This window comes from Dermacentor variabilis, unplaced genomic scaffold (genome assembly GCF_050947875.1).
Source record: "Dermacentor variabilis isolate Ectoservices unplaced genomic scaffold, ASM5094787v1 scaffold_19, whole genome shotgun sequence".
Classification (NCBI taxonomy): Eukaryota; Metazoa; Arthropoda; class Arachnida; order Ixodida; family Ixodidae; genus Dermacentor; species Dermacentor variabilis.
The window spans coordinates 438,116-460,026 of NW_027460357.1; the positions used below are offsets into that span (position 1 = coordinate 438,116).

Sequence of the window (21,911 nt, forward strand, 5' to 3'; positions counted from 1 at the left end):
GATAGCTGCAAATCTAAAAACTGGAGTTTACCGTCCCTAGATAGCTCATGCGTGAAAGATAAACATATGCCATTGTCATTGAACAGAGTTAAAATGTCAGCTACCTAACAGAGCATTCGTTGTTAGTATGTTTTATCACAACAAGAAAATCGTCAACATATCTAAAAATTTGAACCGAGTCATTATTTAAAGCACTCTTAAGAGCGCAGTCGACAAACGATAAAAAAAATATTACAAAGAGCCGGCGCCACACATGAACCAATACACACACTATTTTTCTGAATAAAAAGCTTATTTTCGAACCAGATAAAAGTTGCACTTGAATAAAATTCAAGAAGGGACATGAAACTTTCCGAGGACACCGCAGTCGCATTGCGGAAATCTACCTCGCCACGCTGTTCTTAAGAGCTGCTGCCAGCCAAGTTTGGTGTTGGATATATCATTAGCGAAGACAAGGATCACTTACGAAAGAAACGCTTTGTTAATTAGGCCCCAGTTCTTCGGCGCCTCCGTGCATGCTAAACATTTTAGCACCCTTATCGATGCATAAAGGGCGCTTGTTTGTCCCACTGTACCCCTTAAAAGGATGAAGTACGTGTAAAAAAAAAGTGAGCTTCCAGCGAATTATTATATTTGTGCACCCTTTCGGCTGACGCGCTCAAGATCCGAAAAAGGACGCCTCGCTCCCGCGGAACGCACGCCCGCGTCAGCCGGAACCTGCGGCAGAAGAGGCCGACGCTACAGCAGGGAAGAAAGCGCCATCTTCGGACAAAGCCCACGGAACGATACCGCCCGACACCAGTCTGCAAGGTACCCGACACGCTGGGGCTCCTGGAATCGCCGTGGCATGAAGACAGCGAAATGCAGCGGAAGCTGCAAGCAAACGAAGACTCGGAGGCTAGGCTCGCAGTCGGGGACACAAGAGGGCAGTCGAAGACAGACCCGGATTAGGGAGCCCTCCCGGGTGATAACTGTTTCTATCAATAAACATTGCTCTCCTTATACGAAAACCATCGTTGAGCAGGCAATAAGTCACCGCGGCTCCTTTAATTGAGCAAAAATGACCAGCAGCGTCTACGGGAGACGCCGCTGGTATGTTAACGGGCTCCGATGACGAAGACGCTCATGATGTTATCGAGGGTATAAGCGAGGCGAGTGGTTCTAGCAGAGCGCTCACGTGACCCCTGTGCTGACGTTATCCTCGCTTCCGGTTTCCGCGCGAGGGGGCGGAGCTTCGACGAAAATTCAACTGGCGATCGCTGCGTTGCTCACAATCGAGAACATACGGACTTGGAGAACTTGGGAACTAAACTATGCGAGCTTTCCAAACCACCGTAAATTTTCCGATTCTAAAACCTCTTCAGAGTCACTTGAAGCAGTAAGAACGAATCGTTCACTCTAAAGAACATTTACACCAATTGGGACGTATATTTGTCCCTCAACAATGATAGTGATCTACTGTGATCAATGATAGTGATCTAATGTCCCAGATATCATGCACCAAGATTGGAAAATATGCAAATGCCATGTATCTGGACAGAACCAAGGTAATGTTGTTTGCCGGCGCTTGGAGATGCACAGATTATTTTTTGCATTTTGCCTAATTACATCATTACTCTTAATTATTGAATCAACTTCTCAAATATTATAATTAGATTAAAGGTTTCCATAGGAAAATTGTAGAGCAACATGAAAAACTCCCGATACAGCTTTCTGTTGCTCGACACGTGCCGCATTAAAGTGTTTTTTATGAGCGCGGAAGAAGCGCCCCGGATTCACGCAAGATTGCGCGGCGATTTTGGTTCTGTCCACCTACGTGGCATTTGCATATGTTTAAATCTTGGTGCATGATATTTGGGGCACCTGTATATGACGTGCTGTTCCTTTCTTTATAACGCTGCGCTCCCGAAACTTCCAGGTCACGAACGGTATGCTCGTTATCAGCGTGTAATATCATTCTCGACAGGAAAAGAGGGAGCACAGAATTTGCAAGAAAGCAAATGCCAGCATGACAGATGGCAATGATTGTTTGGCGACAATGGTACAATCCAAAGGGCATATACAAGTTTTTTAGAATGTTAAAAAATTCCAGGGTTTTACGTGCGAAAATGACGATCTAATTAGGAACGCGGTTGTGGAGGGCTCCGGATTAATTTGGACCACCTGGGGATCGTGGCACGCGCTTTTGCATTTCGCCCGAAATGCGGCCGGTGTTCGAGCTCGTGCCGCATTCTTTTCGAGAGTGCGGATGGGCGAAAATCAAGTTTTCTTTCTGGCAGATTTTTGCGGCAATAAACATGATGAACGCTACGAGAGTTGACTCGAAAGCTGCTTGAAATAAATTCTGCAATAGCTATCGCTGTCAAACCCGTGTCGTCGGTGTGTGCTGGCGAGAATCAATGCGCAGTTTTCACCTTCCCTCAAGGCAGGCGATTTTCTTTGAGCTCGCTGTTCTGTGCAATAAACATTTCTTTTTCAAAAAATGCCACGGACCGTGTAGGGTGAGCGTGCCGGACGCGTTCGTGCGCAGGTGCCAGTGCAACGGCCACGCCATGGCCTGCGATCCGGGACCCGGCGGCGAGCGCCAGCTGCTGTGCCGCTGCGAGCACCGCACGGCGGGCGACAACTGCGAGCGCTGCATGGACCTGTACAACGACCAGGCGTGGGGCAGGGCCACCTCCACCGACGCCCACGAGTGCCAGCGTGAGTGGCGTCGCCCCCTTTGCGGCTGGACGAAGGCAGTGTCGTTTGGCGTCGCCTGGGAGGTGCGTTTCTTTCATTCTGCCTAATTACATCCTTAGTCTTAATTAATCTCAAATATTATAATTAGATGAAATACGCCAATGAGGAAATTGCAGAGCGACACGAAAAACCCCCGATGCAGCTTGCTCAGTACGCGCTGCACAAAGGTGTTTTTCCCAGCATGAAAGCAGTCCGCGAGTACACGCAAGATTGCCGCGCAACTGGCCGCTCGAGGCAATTTGCGTGCGCTCACTTTCTTCTTTCAAACACTTTTATGTAGCACGTATTGAGCAACAGAAAGCTCTATCGGGAGTTTTTCGTGTCGCTCTGCAATTTTCTCATTGGCGTATTTCATCTAATTATAATATTTGAGATTAATTAATTAAGACTAAGGATGTAATTAGGCGGTACGAAAAATAATCATTTGCGTATTTCCAAGCGACGGTAAACAACATTACCTTGGTTCTATCCAGCTACGTGGCATTCGCATATTTTCAAACTCTGGCTAAAGTTAGCTGGGACGTCCTGTAAACGGTACAGTGGTAACGCCAAACGACAAGCGCACGCGACCGCTGATAAACACTGCATAACTGCCTTCGTGCTGACAGAAAGAGGCTGCTCCCGTTTCTCATCCTTTCGGCAAAGCGGCTTGCAAAGTCCCGACGCGAGAGATGGAATCACGATCGCTGTCGATCGACCGCTGGCCGCCCACTTCGGTCGCTGTGCATTGCAGTTTGGCCAATCAGTTTTCGCTGGCGCCTGTGGCCACAAGGAAGGAAATTGGGCGTTGCGCAGTCTTTGGCGTGGCAGACGACGCGTACCATCGCGTTCGGGGTTTCCGCTTTCAGTGCGGCTGAGAAATTGGCGTCGCTCCAGTGAGGCTGGTTGTGACAAAGTGTGAGCCGCGCGCGTACAACGCCTGTCGCCAAACAGCGTTCGAGAATGAATGTTGCTCTCCTGTTCCGAGCCGCGCGAGTGTAATGGGAGACCGGCACAGCGTCTCGTTTTCTTTTGACGAAAGCTGTACGTGACGCGAACAACTCATTCAAGTCGCAGCTACGATTCTTTCCGTAACGACAGCAGGTGATTGAGGGACAACTCCGCAATTGTCAAAACACCATCGGCTGTTGATGATTACAGGGAAGTGAGCGCGAAGCGTTAAAACGAGTGCATTAAAACAAGCTGTGTCGCCCTATATGGCATTACGCTTCTACAGCCAAGTAGTCGTTTTCTTTTTTTACCGTTGACATTTACCGTTTACCGTTGACAGTAAATTGCCGGTCCAGTGTATCATGCGCCGTTTAATTGTCCGATCTAAATATTTGCGCTAGGAAACTTCCGCCCAAGTTCGTGTAATCACTGACGATTTCGTGATTTGAGCACTCATCAAAAAGACCAGGGCCAGTACAGATCTAGGAAACGCAAACAGATCTGGTAAGTAATGGTTTCCTAATATGACACAATTGCATGGAAATAATCATTCGAAATGTAAGACGATTGCGTAGCGTTTTTTCTTCCTTTTTTTTTCCTTTTGCCACGGAATTAAAGCATGCATACTGCACTACAATACTGCATGCATACTAGTTCTGCAGACACAGGCCTTACGCCGAGTTCCAACTATACAAATTGCCAGTCACGCGTAAATCCGGCATTCTCTGATATTTAAGGTTGGTTTCGTTCAAGCGCTTGGTGTTTCCGCTACAAAAACTTGCAGGAACCCTATAAGATTTGTGATGTACCTGATACGACACTTCATAACTACACGTGCAGAATGGTGACAAGGACAGGAAATAACTTTGCAACCAGCGTTATGTTTCCTACCGTAGATAAGCAATCCTGCCCCCCTCTCTCCTCGTAGCGGACTCGGCTCTCTCGCTAAAAAAGAGCGGCCTCGTGCAGCACTGCCAGCTCACTGGCCGAGAGCGCACAGCGCGCGGTTCTGAAGCGACACGAGGCTCTCGAACGCCGCACTCCGACGAACCCTCTCTTTGCAGCCAAGAAACCAACGAACAACACACGCGCCGTCGTCAGCGTTTCAAAGTATATTTATCTATTTGACAATACTGCCAGCTGCTTTCTGGCAGCCAAAGCAGGAGTGGTACATAGAAACTAAAAAAGGATACTGTACGAGCAAAGAAAATGTCGAAATAAAATTCCAACACAGCAAGCTCACACACAGTGCAACACAGATCATACTTGTACGCTACTGCGCAGAACAATATCTCCAAAACTAAAGACACGAGTTGATTAAAAATTCGGCACGAAAGTAATTGCGTGCTTCGCTCACAACTGAGAAATAGCTGATAAGAAAGAGTCAACTGAATGACAACTGAACTTTAGCATCGTCATTTAGTTCGACTCGCGCAGTAGTGTTGAAGGTAACAAAACCACGCATACAAATAAAGAGTGCTAGGGTGAACATCGATACTGAGTAAGCCAAAACTATAGACACGCACTGAACATAATTGAATGCTATGAAGCTAAATTCTACACGCACAGTCGTATTTATCGTCAGCCTACGTAACATTTAATCTCGTGAAATCTTGACGCACCGATCAGATGACAACCTTAGTGTCGCGGAGTGTTTACGCCGTTCCCAAGGTACGCGAAAAGTGCAAACAGGAGTTGGTGCGTAATGCAAGACGTCGACGCAGTGATTGAAGACCGAGGCGATGCCTGTCGAGGGACAGGTGTTGCCAAGAGGCTCGCGCATACGGGTTGTTTCGTACGTGCGTCTTTCGCCCATTATAGAAAGCCCCAGAAAGGTTCGCTATGAATGCTTCGCTTTAAAAAAATGTCGCTCATATATCTGTCACCTACGTCCGTATACGCCGTCGATATCTGTTTCCGCGTAAATCACAGCGCATTTCGACGAGGCTACTTCTTTCCAGCAACTGCGTTCTCAACTTCCGACCCGAATTCGGAGACCGTTGTTGTGCGGCACGCGCGATGATCGCACGCTTCCGCATCGCGAGGCCATGCGTGGTGTCAGCGGCTAGCAAGCGCTTTATCATAACGGCTGAACCACAGCACAAAGTGCTTACGCGCAGCTGAAGAATCTTATGTAACGTAAACGTTTTTTGCAATAATTCTTTTTTCATTTGCGAGTAAGCAGCTTGTCCTGTGGTTCCACGTACCGTCTCTCATTTTTTTCGTTACGCTAAATACTTACGTCGAGTTGTCAGTGAAAACTAGATCGCTTATCCATCTTTCCGCTCTATCTTTTTCTTCGTTTTTTGTTTCATTTACTTTCGCTTTCGATGACAGCGCACGCAAGAAATCACGAGCGTGGGCATTTGGCTTTTGTTGTAATTCCCGGTCGTCACATAAATCCTCATTTCGCAAGCCACTTTGTGACGAATTACGGGGCTGGTTTCTCGGACAAGATGAGTGGATCTTTATTTCGTAGGTCAGGAGTACTTTTCCCTCGCTCGAATCGAGCTCACCTGGCTAAGCCGTCGAGCTACTTGCGACGTAAGCACCACCTGGCCTGAGCTATATACAGGAGACGTGGCTCGCGCTGTGAAAGCATACAGACACTCCTTGAAGCCTAACGCTATGAATTTTTCGGGCTTCCTTGTACGATTGGACCCATTTAAGCTGTCTCCTTGCAACTAATTTTTTTTTTATCGCTAGCCAGAAGTAACCCGTAGTCTTGGGAGATACCATTCAAGTTCTTTTTCAATGTTCCAAACGAGCTTAGACGACCAGAGCAAACCTCATCCCCTCCACAAGGCTGAAAAAGTCGGTTTACGTTCGTGGTGAAAAAAACTGAACACGACGGACGAGCGTCAGTCGAACGTTCGCCGCCTCTCCGGCCCGAAACGAGCGACGCCCAGGCAGCGGAGGAGGCCCCGCGTGGGCAGACCGGACTCGCTCGCCTCCTTGCCCGATGCGGCAGAGCTTCCCCGGCGTAGCGTGGCTCTCGTCCGCAAGACATGATGCGCGCCCTGCTGCTGCTGCACCTGTGCCTGATGGCCTCTGCCACCAACTGGCCCCGATACCAACAGCAGCGGATTCGAGGCGACATCCAGACGCGCCACCGAGATTCCTACGAGAGACCCGGTGGGTGGAGGCGTGCCAGGCGTTACTCTACACGCCGCGTCATATAGGGCGCTATTTTCGCGAGAATACATGATTGTGCGTTTTCGCGCAAACCGAGGTGTAACGGAAGGCTCGCTTTAACAATTTTAGCGTAGCGTTACCGTTCTACTTGATACCCTCCCGGCTGCGCATATTCTTCAGGTGACTGGAGGTATCGGTAACGGTGAAACTCTGTGCTAAAGTAACTGTGATGCTTTTAGGCTGTTGAAGCGTTACAGATCCCCAGGGAACACCCTTGACTGGTGACGCGCCCTTACTCGAAGCTGTCACCAGAAGACAGCGTCTAGGCGCCGTCAGTGCTAGCGAGAAGTCATCGTCAAGCAGCTGGCGCGTGTTCAAGCTTACACTCGCGCAGAGACAGGCGCTGCAGCACTCACTGCTGACGGGCGCGAACTCGTCGCAGTGATCGTCCATCCCTCTGATTGCCAGCTCGGATGACGACGGCGACAGAATGTAGAGTAGCGTCCTGGGAAGCAGAATGAGATCACTTGGGATTGTGGCGAACATGCGAGGGCACGCTACAAACGCGTGATCGATGCTTTTAAGATGAAATTTCCTGCCGAACGTCACCAACTCCGGCCGAAGCTAGGGTGCGTGGCCGGTAACGTTCGTAGCGTCGGACGCGCAAACTTCCCGGTGGTCGACGCTGGTGAACATGCTTGCGTGAAGCATGTGACAGAGGCCGCTTGCTGCAAGCCAGCGCCTACGCTCCCCGCTGTGTCCTCTTTCATTTTGGAATGCGTGTGTGCGCTTAGGAACGCGTTTCTGGCGCTTTGTACCCTCTATTATTTCCTATATCTTCTTTTTTTGAGCGCTTATACGACTGAAACAGGCGTTTGTCATTTAAAGGATACCGTCAAGTATGGTCAGCCGTGAGTATATTTATTGGACGCTCCTATTTTGACGTGATTTCTTTTTTAGTGCTGGCCTTCTCTTGCTTGGGAAAATTGCCCGAGGCCTTCAAGGCCCACGGAAATTGCTTCTCTGGGGCTTAGAGGCAGCGTACGCGCGATACAACGAAACACACCGGCGCGAGCTCCAAGTCATCAAGCGAGGTTTACGCTTCGGCTGACCTCGGTACAGGTGCCCCAGAAAGTACACGGAGCGTGCGAGCGGTGGCCGAACCACATCTTTGTTTACTAGCGGCAGCAATGTGTACCACATGGCATGCGCGAACGTTATTTGCTGTGGCGATATGTTTTTGACCGCTGCCTCATCGGTGGCTCCGGCGAAGGAGTGCTTCTTCCAACGGTCGAGGTTAGGCGAGGCTGCTGAGTCTGCCACAACTATTTATCAGTGGCAATAAGCAGCCCTGGCCAAAACCGTTTGCTTGATAAACGTACGGCGCCTACCGCTGTCCGCTGTTTCTTTTGAAACGCGGCTATTACCGTGATGGCCATGCCACCGTTTCCACCAATGGCAGGAAAAATCAGGGATTTCTGGAAGCGCCTAAAGGTTCCCCTAGTCGACCGCCTGAACAAGCGCGCCTTCGTCTTGCAGGATTTCAAAGCACACGGAAAGGCACGGCAGATTGTCCTTTGCGCGTGCTGCGTGATACCGCTGACGGGAGATGCAGATCGGCCAGCGCGCTCCGTTTACTTTCTTGGGCACCATCAGAGTGTACAGACGGAAATAGTGGATGTTGATGCTGAATTCGCTGTTAAGAAAAGGAAACTCGCGAAATTTGAAATGCGTCTGTTACTTTACCAGCGGTCTATATGTATGCACACTGCTCAGATTGGGTTGGACTAATTTACTCGCCGCGAAGGGTTCCTTTTTCGAGTAATTACGTAGCGGCATATGCTTGCTGGGTGTCTTTTTAAAGCGAAGCTTTTTTCTTCCTTCGACTTTCTCACTACTGCTGCTGCTGCTGTGGCCTGCTGTCGCGCACACCGCGTCGGTTCAGAGCGTGTATATAGATGACAAGCGCGATTAAGAGAGGAGAGCCGACGGGAGAAATTCGTTTTCAACCCACCGCGGCGAATGTGCACAATGCCCTCTGGAGCTCCTTGGCCGTAGCCACGTTAGCCGTTTGACAGCTGTAATTATCCGTGGCTCCGCTCAAAAGCACTGCAGGAACTGCAGCGCTTCCCTTTGTACTAACTTGGGAAGCCAGAGGGGACGCAGATAGAACTGTAGAGAGGAGGAGGAGGCAGTTCCCATACAAGAGAGGGGGCGGGAGGTGACGCGTACGACGTCGCGGCGGTCGCTGAGCGACCGAATTCGCTGTGTCGCTGACTGAAAATCGCGCCATGTGAAACAGCCTTTTGACTGACGCCGTAGGGACGCGTTTCCGGCGCTCGTGTGTCTTGAAAGCGATCTGCGACGTGGCTAAAGTGCGCGCCCACGCGGGCCTCATCTTCAAAGCGATGTGCGATGTTTGCAGAGTGCGCGTAGCTTCGTATGCTCTGTGCTTTCGACGTTTCGTTCGCACTGAAGCCAGACATGCGTGAAGGTCAATTCGCTTGCTGCTGCCGCGATGCCTAACTGCAGCGTTTTCACAGGCAGTTTCCGCTGTCATCGAGCGAGATGTGTTCATGTTGACCTGTGCGCGCGTGACACCGTGCTGGTTAATTTAGTTAAAACACGTTGACTGGCTAGTTGGTTTGAATCCATGATAGAATGTGTAAGTGTGACTGAACAAGGACGTAGAAAGAAGCAGACACACAGACAGCGCTGTCTACGTTGTTAGGATTGGGGGCTCAATCCCATCGCTCGTAACCGTTGTCAAGATTGGAGTCCGGCATGAATTATAAGGTAGCTGGCCCACGCTGTCGTCCAACTTATCCACGCTGAGGACGTTGATAAAGCCAAGGACTGATTCTCATCGAGAACGAGGAATATGGGTTTATTTACAGTATCTACATGCAGTTCATCAGTCTAGCATGACTGCGAGAGAAAAGTGCACCAGTCTAACATGACTGCTTGAGAAAAGTGCCTTCAGCAGCCGCACAACAGCGGTTTATAAACACACGGTCCTCCCCCGATACCCATGTGACGGAAACGGCCGTCCAGTCATCGTAAACAAGTCGCCTCTCTGCGGGACGGTTTACACACACACACTCACACACAAACACTTCCTTGCGCGAGGTTCATGGTCCCCAACCGAGGTCAGCCGGACTTCGTAGAACTCGGGGCTCGTATCAGGAAATGTGCGTTTTATTCCCCGAGTTGACGCCCGCAGCGCGGCCGGTAGCCCATTGTCTTGCACCTCGAAGGGCGCGTGGGAAGAGGCCTCAGCAGACGTTCCCGCGTGCACTCCCCCGCTCGCGGCAGACCAGGTTGGTGGTGGCGGGCTCAGTAACAATAGTTGGTCGGCCGAGCCCGTTTAGTCACAATGGCAACGAGGCTAGAGCGTAACGGTGGCGTTCCAAGAAAAGGTTGCCGCTGCTGTCGCAACTGGCTGGCAAAACTTGCATCTCAGCGGGCCGTTCTTAACAGCGCCTCCATAGCCCGGAAAATCTCGGCTGTACAGCGCTGACAACCGCTGGGCAGGAAGAGAACGGCTGGTGGCCAGGGGGTGATGCCTTGGCTCGCAGCAACCACTTGTGTAATGTTGTCACCGCCCCAAAACATCCAACAAGGACAGGCAACTGCAAAACGAACCCCACAACACGGCTCTACGGCGAGATGACGTACCTTGGCTCTTACTTTAAGCTTTAAACCCGCGGGGCTTCAAAGAAAACATAAGTGCAGAAACAAAAAATGCTGCATTTCGCTATGCCAATTTTTGAAGCAATTTCATGCTGACAAATTCAGCAGTCATGGAAGGAATCCTGCTAAATGAGAGGGGATCTTCTTGCCTTAACCAAATTAACATTAATAACCCTAAAATTTAGGCGGGACCCTTAAACGCAGAATTCAAATTAGTCTGCTCAAACCATCCGCATTGCTATGCAACTTTCCTTCTTATATCTAACGGAGAAGTTGTACTCTTGGAGATTGAGACTCCATCGGAGCAAGCGGCCATTTTTGTGTGACATTCGATTGAGCCACGTCAGAGGACAGTGGTCAGTCTCGAAGATGAACTTCGCTCCGTACAAGTAACACGACAACTTCTGGGCGGCCCAAACTAAACAAGCGCATTCCTTCTCTGAAGCGCTGTAGGCTTCCTCTCTTACATTTAGTTTACGGCTGGCATAGAGGATAGGATGCTCCTCATTATCGTCGCCGACCTGACTAAGTACCACGCCCATACCTCTGTTGCTTGCGTCGCATTGAACTATAAATTCCTTTGTGTAGTCTGGCGCGCAAAGCACAAGACGAGAAACCAATAGCGTTTTCAAACTTTGGAAAGCGTTCTCTTTGTCCGTATCCCAGTGTACGCTACTTGGTGCTCCCTTTCGGAGGGCGTCCGTTAATGGACTTGCCATTTGCGAGTAATTCGGAATGTACCGTTGATAGTACCCCACAAGTCACAAAAATGAACGGTCTGTTATCGTGCGCGGCTGAGAAAATTCTCCAATCGTAGCTATTTTCAGCTCGGCTGGCCGTCTCATGCCCTGGCCGACAACATGGTCCAAATAAGTAACCTTTTAACAACCAAATCTACAGTTTTCCACTTTCATCGTTAAGCCGGTTTCCCTCAACCGTGAGCACACCTGTTTGAGGTGCGATACGTGTTGTTCCCAGTTGTCCGAAAAAATTGCTACATCATCCAGATATGGCAAGGCGAACTCCTGCATGTCTTTTAGGACAATATCCATTAACTTAGAGAAGCTAAACACCGCGTTCTTAAGCCCGAAGCTGAGTGCGAGAGGGTGAAAAGTGCCTACAGGTGAGATGAATGCAGCATAGCGGCTGGCACTTTCTGAAAGGGGAACTTGCCAGTACCCCCGCACGAGATCTATAGTTGAAATGTATTTAGCAGCGCTAACTCTTTCAATTCGTTCCTCAATGTTGGGTATCGGGTACAGCTGGTCCCTAGTGATGGTATTTAACTTCCTGTAGTCAACACACGAACGAGGGTAGGGGTTTCTACCGGTATTAGCGGTGACGTGTAGACACTCTCAACGGGCTCAATAACTCTCAACTCTAGCATGTGCTGTATCTCTGCCTCCATAATTTCTCTCGGTTTTGGAGACACCCTGTAAGGATTTGGTCTTACGGGTTCGGTTGATGTCAGCTCGATTTCATGCGTTATTAGTTCAGTTCTACCCGGCCGATAGCTGAATCTGTCGAGATATTCCCCTAACACCCCTTTTAGCTCCTTTAGCTGCTGGGGTCTAAGAGCATGCGAGCTTACCGAATGTTTTACTACTTCTTCTAGGCCGATTTCAGAGTTGGAGGTCGCCCTATACTCCTTAAACTTGGTACTAGTGCCCTCCTGCTCTTTGATAGTATAGTTATCGACTCCGCTCCGCTCTACACACGGCTTCATCAAATTGCAGTGATATATCCTCACCTCTTTCCTGCGACCGGGCATTTTCAGAGCATAGTTAGTATCTGAAAGTTTGTGCAACACTTTAACGGGCCCGTCCCAGTGAACTTCAAACTTCTTCTTTCTTGAAGGTTTGAGGATCATTACCTGGTCTCCGCCGTTAAACGTACGAAGCCTCGCATTCTTGTCGTAATAGAATTTGGTGTTCTTTTGAGCTACTCCCATGTTCTTCCCGACTAGTTCTTGGGTTGCGCTTAGCCGTCCCAACAAATTTAGGACGTATTCAACCACTGTTGGACTCTCCCCTCTTTCCTCCCACATCTCTCTTAACATTCTCAGTGGAGAACGGAGTGTCCTCCCATACACTAGTTCTGCTGGCGAGAACCCTGTCGCTTCATGTGGAACCGTTCGCAAAGCAAACAAAGTTGCCGGCAGGCAGTTCTCCCAGTCCTCCTTGTGCTCGTAGAGAGCGCACGCAAAACTCGCTTAAGCACCGAATGTCACCTCTCTACACTATTTGACTGAGGGTGATAGACTGAACTGTGTATCAACTTTACCCCGCAGTTCTGCAAGAATGTGGAGGTCAGTGCGCTGGTGAATACTGACCCTTGATCCGCCTGAATTTCGGCTGGAAACCCAACTCGTGCAAACACTGTCAAAAGCGCGTCTGCTACTTCGGTGGAGCTGAGCTCTTTCAGAGGGATTGCTTCTGGAAACTTTGTAGCCGGACACAGCATGGTAAACGAGTACCTGTAACCTGATTTTGTTTTTGGTAGATGCCAAACCGTGTCTATCACAAGTCGTCGGAAAGGTTCTGTTATTAAGGGCACTACCTTCAGTGGAGCTTTCCATGTCTCTCCTGGTTTACCCGAGCGCTGGCAGGCGTCGCATGATCTTACAAAGTTTTCTGCGTCTTTGAAACAGCCAGGCCAGTAGTATTCCATAAGCAATCTTTCTTTTGATTTGTTTATGCCTAGGTGAACGGACCACCCTTTTTGCATGACAGAGACTCAAAAGGTCCTCCCTGTACTTAGTAGGTACGACTAACTGATATAAAATCCTACTCTTTCGATCTCTGTAGTGCCGATACAACAATCCTCCTCTCTCATGTATCGTCGCGTTGTGCCTAGCAATGCCTTCTTTAGCTGGGTGGTGTAATTTAGCTAAGCTGTCATCATTTTGCTCGGCTGCCAGTGACTCTCTGTTCACATGTAAGAGCTCATCAAAGTTCTTTGAGGCCGGTGAAAATAACGACCGTGTCTTGCTTGCGATTGCGTCAGCTTGCTCTTCCTGCAGGCTTGAACTTTGACACTCTAGTGCTACGATCTGATTGAGCTGGTCAGCTGGCAGGCTCTCCTCAACTGTTTTTTTTTTTTGCCCCTCGGACCTAGCTCGGATTCGGGTATTGAAGTTATGCCCTTTTCTGCTTCCGCTGGAGCAGCTTGTGCATTTTCAGCCGAAAGCTACGCGATCTTACGAGCTTGGCCTCGCGTTAATGCCTGTACTACGCCCTCTCCCAGTTTAAGCCCTTTCTCATGCAGTAACTGATTCGAACGATTTGAAAAGATGTACGGGTACTGCAGTGACAAAAATTTGGGAACTGCAGCCTCAGTCTCTAGCTCCCCGAATGGTCCACTGATTTTGAGTTTGGCCATGGGCAGACACACGCTGTGTTCTTCTACAACCTGTTTGATCCATGCTACTTCTCCGGTGAAGTCATCTACCGTCACGGAAGACGGATGGACAATGTCCATCGTGGCGGCACTGTGTCGCAGCACCCGGCATGATTTACCATTAATTTGCAGGTCGTGAAAGCATGGGCTTAAAAGTTCAATATTCTCGTCCTTTTCATCCACGTAGGAGAAAACTACGCTAGGCTTCCCGCAGTTTACAGCTATGTGTCCCAGTTTGTGGCATTTATAGCAGCGGATCGGCCTAAAAGATTCGAATTTTCTTTTCTGTTCCTTTTGTGCTGTTTCTCCGTTAAGTTTCTCCTCTCCCTTTTCTGCGGGCTTTTCCTCCACGTCTACAGGCTCCGATCGTCTAGTCTGCGAACCCTTTTTTGAACGAAAATGGTTTCCGCGGTCCATTTCGACCGTCCCAATTTCCGTCCTCGGCGTTCAACTTTCTACGCGTTGCATACTCTTCGGCTAATTCAGCCGCCCTTTCCACAGTGTTTACATTTCCTCTGCCTTGCACCCACAGCATCACAGATGGTGGGATGCCTTTGTAAAACTTCTCTACTAGACACATGCATTCAATGATCATGTCTCTGCTATTGTACGCTTCCGCGCTTTTCAGCCACTCGACTAGGCTGGCCTTTAAGCCGTATGCAAACTCCGGCTACCCCTCGCTATCTTTCTTGCCTGTGCTTCTAAACCTTTGCCGAAAAGCTTCGGCTGAAAGGCGGTATTTCTTCAGAAGACTGGCCTTGACCTTCGCGTAATCATATGCATCTTCCGCTCTGAGTCTGGCGATTACCTCTGCAGCCTCACACGGCAACATAGACAGCAACCGCTGTGACCATGTACTCGGACCGAAGTTCATCTTCTCGCAAGTCCTTTCAAAATTGCGTAGGAACTAGCCTATGTTGGTGCCGACCTCAAATGGCTTTAATAGCCTGTCCATGCGGTATGATTCTGCCTCACTTGATCGTCCCAGAGCCCCTTCACTTCCTTGAGATAACTCAAAACGTTTGCTTTCAAGTTCAAGTTGCATTTTTCTTAACTCGCGATCTTTATCGCGTTTCTCTCTCTCTCTGTCCTGTTCTTTTCTGTCCCGTTCTTCTCTGTCCCGTTCTTCTCTGTCCCGTTCTTCTCTTTCCCGTTTCTCTCTCCTTTTTAGAAGGTCCAACCCCATTTCAATTTCTTCCTCACTGACCTGTTCGGAAATTATCTCCAATAATTCCGCTTTTAGCATTTCCTTGCGTACATCTAGGCCCAGTTCCTCACCAACAATCAACAATTCGTCTCTCAGCAGTGTATTTAACTCCATGATTGCTGCTTTACTGCCTTGGTCCTGATCGCTAAATCTAGCTAGGAAAACACCACCTAGCTAACACTCAACAATCTAGCTTCGCTACTGTCCTAAACAGAACAACCACAAAATGAAGCCTAGAGAGTCAAAGCAAGAACCAAGCACTCACCGCAGACACAGCACCACGTCGCAAAGTCCATCCCACCGCTGCCACCAGTTTTTAGGATTGGGGGCTCAATCCCATCGCTCGCAACCCGTTGTCAAGATTGGAGTCCGCCATGAGTGAGAAGGTAGCTGGCCCATGCCGTCGTCCAACTTATCCACGCTGCGGACGTTGATGAATGGAAGGACTGCTTCTCATCGAGAACGAGGAATATGGGTTTAGTTACAGTATCTACATGCAGTTCATCAGTCGAGCATGACTGCGAGAGAAAAGTACACCAGTCTAACATGACTGCCTGAGAAAAGTGCCTCCAGAAGCCGCACAACAGCGGTTTATAAACACACGGTCCTCCCCCGATACCCAGGTGACGGAAACGGCCGTCCAGTCATCGTAAACAAGTCACCTCTCTGCGGGACGGTTGACACACACACACTTCCTTGCGCAAGGTTCATGGTCCCCAACCGAGGTCAGCCGGACTTCGTAGAACTCGGGGCTTGTATCAGGAAAGATGCCTTTTATTCCCCGAGCTGACCCCCGCAGCGCGGCCGGTAGCCCATTGTCTTGCGTCTCGAACGGCGCGTGGGAAGAGGCCTCAGTAGACGTTCCCGCGGCCACTCCCCCGCTCGCGACAGACCAGGTTGGCGGTGGCGGGCTCAGTAACAGTAGTTGGTCCACCGAGCCCGTTTAGTCACAATGGCGGCGAGGCTAGAGCGTAACGATGGCGTTCCGAGAAAAGGTTGCCGCTGCTGTCGCAACTGGCTGGCAAAACTTGCATCTCAGCGGGCCGTTCTTAACCACGTGTGTGTTTCTTTCTACGTCTTCGTTGAGTCACGCTTACACTTTCTATCATTGCTAATTTAGTCAGTAAGCGAATTTTTACAAGTTTATACGGCCGATAAAACTACTATTCTTACTTCGTTTAGCTATCAACAAATTTGCTATCGCAATCGATGCTTCGCCTTCCGGGCGGAACTGCAATTTTTTTTCTTTTTAGCTGCACCAAATATTTAAAAATTGCTTGTGGCAGGTACCACAATTATAACCCTTGATATAAATTACACGATGAGGTGGCCATTATTTCTACCAGAAATGAAAATGCTTAACTACTTAAGTAATTGGTTTACCGCACATATCTTCCTCTATGGATTCTAGCTTGTGAGATTGCAAGGCGTATCCACTCGCAACGTATCCTCATGACTACAACAGTTTCGGTGTATTAATTTTCAACGTATCCGACGAAATGCATTAGTGTTCCATCTGTGATTCAATGCATAGAACAGCGTTTTCTTTTAAACCGCAACGCCAATGCTTTTCGTCGTACACTTTGAAAGTCTCGAAACTGGTGCTGTCGCGAGAATTCCACCTCACGCCTTGCGAACTCACCTGCTGTAATTCGTGGATTGATATACGTGCCGTAAAGTAGTTAATTAAAAAGTTGATTAATTGCGCATTTTTATTTCTCGCAGAAATAATGATCGCCTCATCGAGTAATTTAGATCTAGGGATAGAATTTTGTAATCTGCAACAGATGATCATCTTTAAAAATGTGGTGCAGCTCTATAGGAAGGAGTGGTGGTGGTGGTGAAAAACCTTTATTGATGAGAAGGCCAAAAGCAAAACAAATTAAAAAGCAGCGTTATGGGCGGCCTTCAGGCTGCCGGTTGGGGCGTCCAGGCCATGCCTAGTCGCGACGTCCTCCGCTCAGTTCACCAGCCGGACTTGGATATCCGGCTCGGTGCTGGACAAAGCAGCCTCCCACTGCTGCGAATTGCTTAGGCGCCAAGAGGCAGGGGGCAAGTGTGCCGGGCAGGAGAAAAGGACGTGAGCGTAATCGGTGCGGGAGCCGTCACATAAGCGGCAAGCCGGCGAGTGCGTCCCGGGGTGGAAGAGGGCAAGCCGTGCAGGAGTAAGGTAGGTATGGACCTGAAGGTGGCGCCATAGGTGTTGGTGGGGCTGGGAAAGGGATTGGTGCGGAGGGGGGAAGGTGAGACGAGAGAGGCGATAGTGCTGCGTGATATCGCGGTACGTGAGGAGCGCGTCGCGCGTATCCATTCCCGGTGGGGGCGGGCTTGCTCGGTCAGTCGAAACTCGAGCGATGGAATTGGCCGCCTCGTTACCAGGATGGGCCGCGTGAGCGGGCACCCAGATGATTTGGATGGGGCGAGAGGGAACGGTATCGGAACGCAAGATACCGATGGCCGGGTGTGCCATTCGTCCAACCGCGTAGTTGTAGACCGCAGGTTTGGAGTCGCTGAAGATGTACTTCGCGGAGGTTTGCGTGATGGCAAGGGCAATAGCTGCCTCCTCGGCCTCGACAGAGGTAGAAGTGTAGACTGAGGCAGTAAGAGTGGGTCGGAGAGAATTGTCAGTGACGGCAAGGGCATGTGCTGGGTAGCGGCGGTACGGGGCAGCATCTACGTAAGCCACGGCGGCCTGCCGTTCGTACTGACGCCAGAGCGCGGAGGCTGGCGCTGCTCTACGGGAGGGGTGGTGTTCCGGATGCATATTAACGCGACAGCGTTAAGGAGCTCGTGTCGCAGAAAAGCCGGTGTCGTCGGCGGCGTTGGCCGTGAGCGATAAATCCCAGCAGGCACTTCATGAATAAAAAACAACTTGCAAGATGGGCTGGGTGGGAATCGAACCAGGGTCTCCGGATTGTGAGACGGAGACGTTACCACTGAGCCACGACTTCGATGCTTCGAAGCGGTACCAAAGCGCCTCTAGTGAACGCGGTGTTGCCTTAGAAACGAGCTGTTTCTAAGGCTCAGGCGTGCGTCGCTTGTTCAGGCGCACATTTCGTTGTCGCGCCGAACGCTGCGTTGCTCGACGCTCACCGCGTCCGATGCGGGGCGCGTAGTCGCTGCGCCGTAGCCCATTGTCTTACACCCCTTGGCGGGTCGACGGGAGCGCTGTCGCGTTCCACTCTTGAAGGCGAAGCTTAAGCGTCCTCCAATTTCTTTTAGGGAGGGGATTAGCGGTTAGGAGGGGAAGACATGGGAAGGGATGGGCAGTGATGTGGGAAGAGGAATAAGAGGGGAGAGATTAAGGGTGGAGAGAAGTGCGCGACCCGGGCGGGTGCGGGAGAGACAGAGGAGCTGGGCCGTGCGATGGGCCTTCGTCAGCTCCGTCAGGGAGTTGTGGACGCCCATCGACAGTAACCGAGCCGTCGACGTAAATGTGGGAAGGGACAGGGCTGACTTATATGCGTGGCGAATGAGGCTGTTGACTTTGTCTTCCTCGGTACGAGGAAGGTAGAGATACGGAAGGGAATAAATGAAGCGGCTGAGAACAAAGGCTTGGACCAGGCGGTGGAGGTCGTGTTCGCGCATGCCGTGGTGGCGGTTTGCAATGCGGCGTATGAGGCGGACAGTGTCGTGTACAGTGTTTGTGAGTCGAGTGATGAGGGTGGTGTGCTTGCCATTGGACTGAAGAAAGAGTCCGAGGATGCGGAGGGTAGAGACGAGAGGAATGAGTGTGCCGTCAAGGTAGACGGTGAGTGGAAAAGGCGAAAGGGGGGCCATCCGCCCAGGCTGAAGGAGCAAAAGCTCCGATTTGGTCGGAGAGCAGCTCAACCCGATGACCCGGGCGTGAGTCGCTACCGCGTCCGCACCTGCCTGTAGAGCGGTCTCCATGTCGCCAATATTGCCGATGGTCACCCAGAGGGTGATGTCATCGGCGTAGAAAGCATGAGACAGAGCTGGGATAGCTCGTAGAGCACGTGCCAGCGGGAAGAGGGTGATGTTGAACAGAAGAAGGGACAAGACAGAGCCTTGTGGGGTACCCTTGTTGCCAAGGGAGAAGGAAGGAGAAGAAAGTGGGCCGTATGAGATTTCGGCTGTGCGGTGGGCGAGGAACGCGGTGACGTAAGCATGGACACGGGGTCCGACCTGAAGGGAGGAGAGAGCCTCCAGGATGGCGGTGTGGTGTACATTGTCGAATGCTTTAGTAAGGTCCAGCGCAGGATAGCTCGAGTGCGTTTGTGGTGGGAGGGGTGTAGGACATCCTCGGAAAGTTGGAGCATCACATCCTGGGTGGACAGCTGGGGACGAAAACCGAACATGGAGTCCGGATAAAAGTCATGATCATCCAGATAGGTCTGGAGGCGGGCCAGGATGACATTCTCGAACAGCTTTCCGAGACAGGAGGTGAGAGAGATGGGGCGGAGGTGTTCGAGGGCTATAGGCTTGCCGGGTTTGGGGATGAATGAGACACGTGCGTGGGTCCAGGAGGATGGAAGAGTGCCAGCCTGCCAATGTGTATTGAGGAGATCAGTAAGGGCTTCGAGGGAGGGGGTGTCTAGGTTGCAGAGTACCTTGTTAGTGATGCGGTCCGCCCCCGGGGCCGAGGTGGTGCGGAGTGTGAGTAGCGCCGCACGAACCTCGCCCACGGAGACGTCCGCCTCAAGGTCAGGGTTTGGGGAGCCGGAGTAGGTGGGAAGTGGAGTAGGTAGGTCGGTGCAGAGGTAGTGGTCCTGGAGGGCCGCCAGGAAGTCAGTATCGGTGAGTGGGGAGGAATGAAGGAGATGGGAGATATCCTTGCTGGGAAGCTTTAGTTTGTGTATGGTCTAGCAGCACCCTGAGAAGTGACCACGTGTCGCGGAGGCCCAGGTTGCCTGCCATGCGGTCGCAGGTCTGGCCCCACTGTTGTCTAACGAGAGAGGCGCAGTGCTCCTCCATATCCAACGCGAGTCGGGCCAAACGGAGGCGCAGGCGGCGATTGTATTTCTGAGCCTGCCACCGGCGGTGGACAGCGTGATAGGCCTCCCAATGGTGCAGCAGCCGGCTGTCTGCCGTAGTGGATTGTGGTGCTGTAGGAAGTGTGGATGTGGCAGTGTGGACGTCCGCCAAAAGGGTCCAGGCAGAGAGATCAGTGATAGGAGCAGAGGAGGAAGTAGAGAGACGAGTGGAGCGAAAGCGGTTCCTGTCGACTATCTGGGTCAGACGAGTAGAGGCGCGAGCAAGGGAGGGGAGTGGGAAAGTTGTACAGAGGACGTAGTGATCGCTACCGACGAAGACCCCTGTATTAGTCCAGGTCGAATTGGCGACATTTTTGGCGAGGGTAAGGTCCGGATTGGTGTCTCGTTGAACACTAGATCCGATCCTGGTTGGGCAAGCGAAGTCATTAAGGACCGAAAGGCACTCGTTGTGGATGAAAGTCCAGAGTGAGTGGCCTTTGCGAGTGTTGTGGGGGTAGCCCCAGCTGGTATGTGGGGCATTGAAGTCGCCAAGAACGACCAGGGCATTGCGGCCAGCGCAGGAGAGCGCTCTGCGGAGGACGAGGAGGAGAGGAGCTGAAGGCACTTTGGGAGGACTGTACACATTGAGAACAAAGAGGCTTGTCTCAGTGTGACGGCGAGGAAGGATTTCAAGGAGGAGATGGGCACGGTCCGAAACGTCCAACTGGTGCTGCACGGCAGCAAGGTTGCGCTGCACCAGTGTGGCAACATTTGGGTGGACCCCAGAAGAAGGATGGAAGGAGGTGTAGTCGCGCAGTTTCACGGGAGTTAGGGGTTCCTGGACAGCTAGGACGGAGGGGAGAGTGTCGGGAGGGATGTTCTGGAGGCGGAGCTGCAGGGTGTTCCGCTTGCTGCGGAACCCCCGACAGTTCCACTGCCAGAAATTAAGGCGCGTGGGTTGTCTGGCCATGATGGATGGCGGAGTCCCCCGACAGAGTTGGGGTAGGTGCCGGGGTGAGTGGAGCAGGGAGCGACAGGTGTGCGACGGTGGCCTCAGTCGCGCTTTGGCGGGTCTCTAAGGCCCCGACCCTGTTGTCTAGGGCGGTAAGGTGGGATTCGATAGCGGCCACACGGGTGTCGATACTGGCGACGCGCTCCTCAAGTCGCGCAAAGCGGGCCATGACGCGCTTCTCAAACGCCTCCAAGAAGGAGGTTGTTTGGCGAATCACGTCACGCTCGGGCGCGACGGGGTCGGAGGAAGGGGATCGGCGTTTGAGCGGGGGACTGCGGTTGGGAGAGGAGGCGCGCGATGATGCAGCCGAGGATGCCGTATTCGTCGGCTCCACAGCTAGCGACGGCGGCTGTGGAGGTGCGGGAGCTGGGGAAGCAGGAGGAGGAGCGGGGGAGGACAGACGCACTAGCGCGGCCTGCAGCTGGCGCGACAGCTCCTGAATTTGGAGCTGCTGGGCAGCGATAGTGGCCTCGAGGGCCGCGGTTTGGGGGTCCGACGTGTGAGGCTGCGGTTTCCAGCTTACCGGTGATGTGGTGGTGGTGGCGGGGGCGGTGGACGCCTCGGACCTAGGCAGAGGCGGGAAGGAAACGGAGCGGTGGCGGCTGGCAGTCTGGGCACCACGGGAGACAGAGTGGCGGCGGGGGCGGGAAGGCCGGGAGGTCTTGAGGATGGGCACGTTGGGTGGCGCTGATGGGGGAGGCTGGTGCTTGGAGGTGGCCGGGGGCGATGACGGGCCGTTCCGCTCGAACCGGAGCACGCACGGGCGTGAGCCCGTGACGTGGGCTCCCTTGCATAGGATGCAGCAGGGGACGCAGGTCGGGGGCTCGACTGGCTTGTGGACCTGGCCGCAGCGGTGACA

At 51.7% G+C, this 21,911-nt stretch overlaps 1 protein-coding gene across 3 annotated transcripts in view; it reads left to right on the plus strand.

Annotated features, from left to right (window-relative positions):
- Positions 1–21,911, plus strand: part of LanB2 (laminin subunit gamma-1) — a 255,938-nt gene that overhangs the window by 134,099 nt on the left and 99,928 nt on the right. For 2 of the 3 annotated variants that reach the window (XM_075678403.1, XM_075678402.1), the window contains exon 4: positions 2,531–2,703. In XM_075678403.1, the coding sequence (XP_075534518.1) occupies positions 2,531–2,703 (173 nt within the window). Of the gene's footprint in view, positions 1–2,530; positions 2,704–6,652; positions 6,808–21,911 lie in introns of those variants that run through there. The other variant, XM_075678404.1, reaches the window with a different exon arrangement.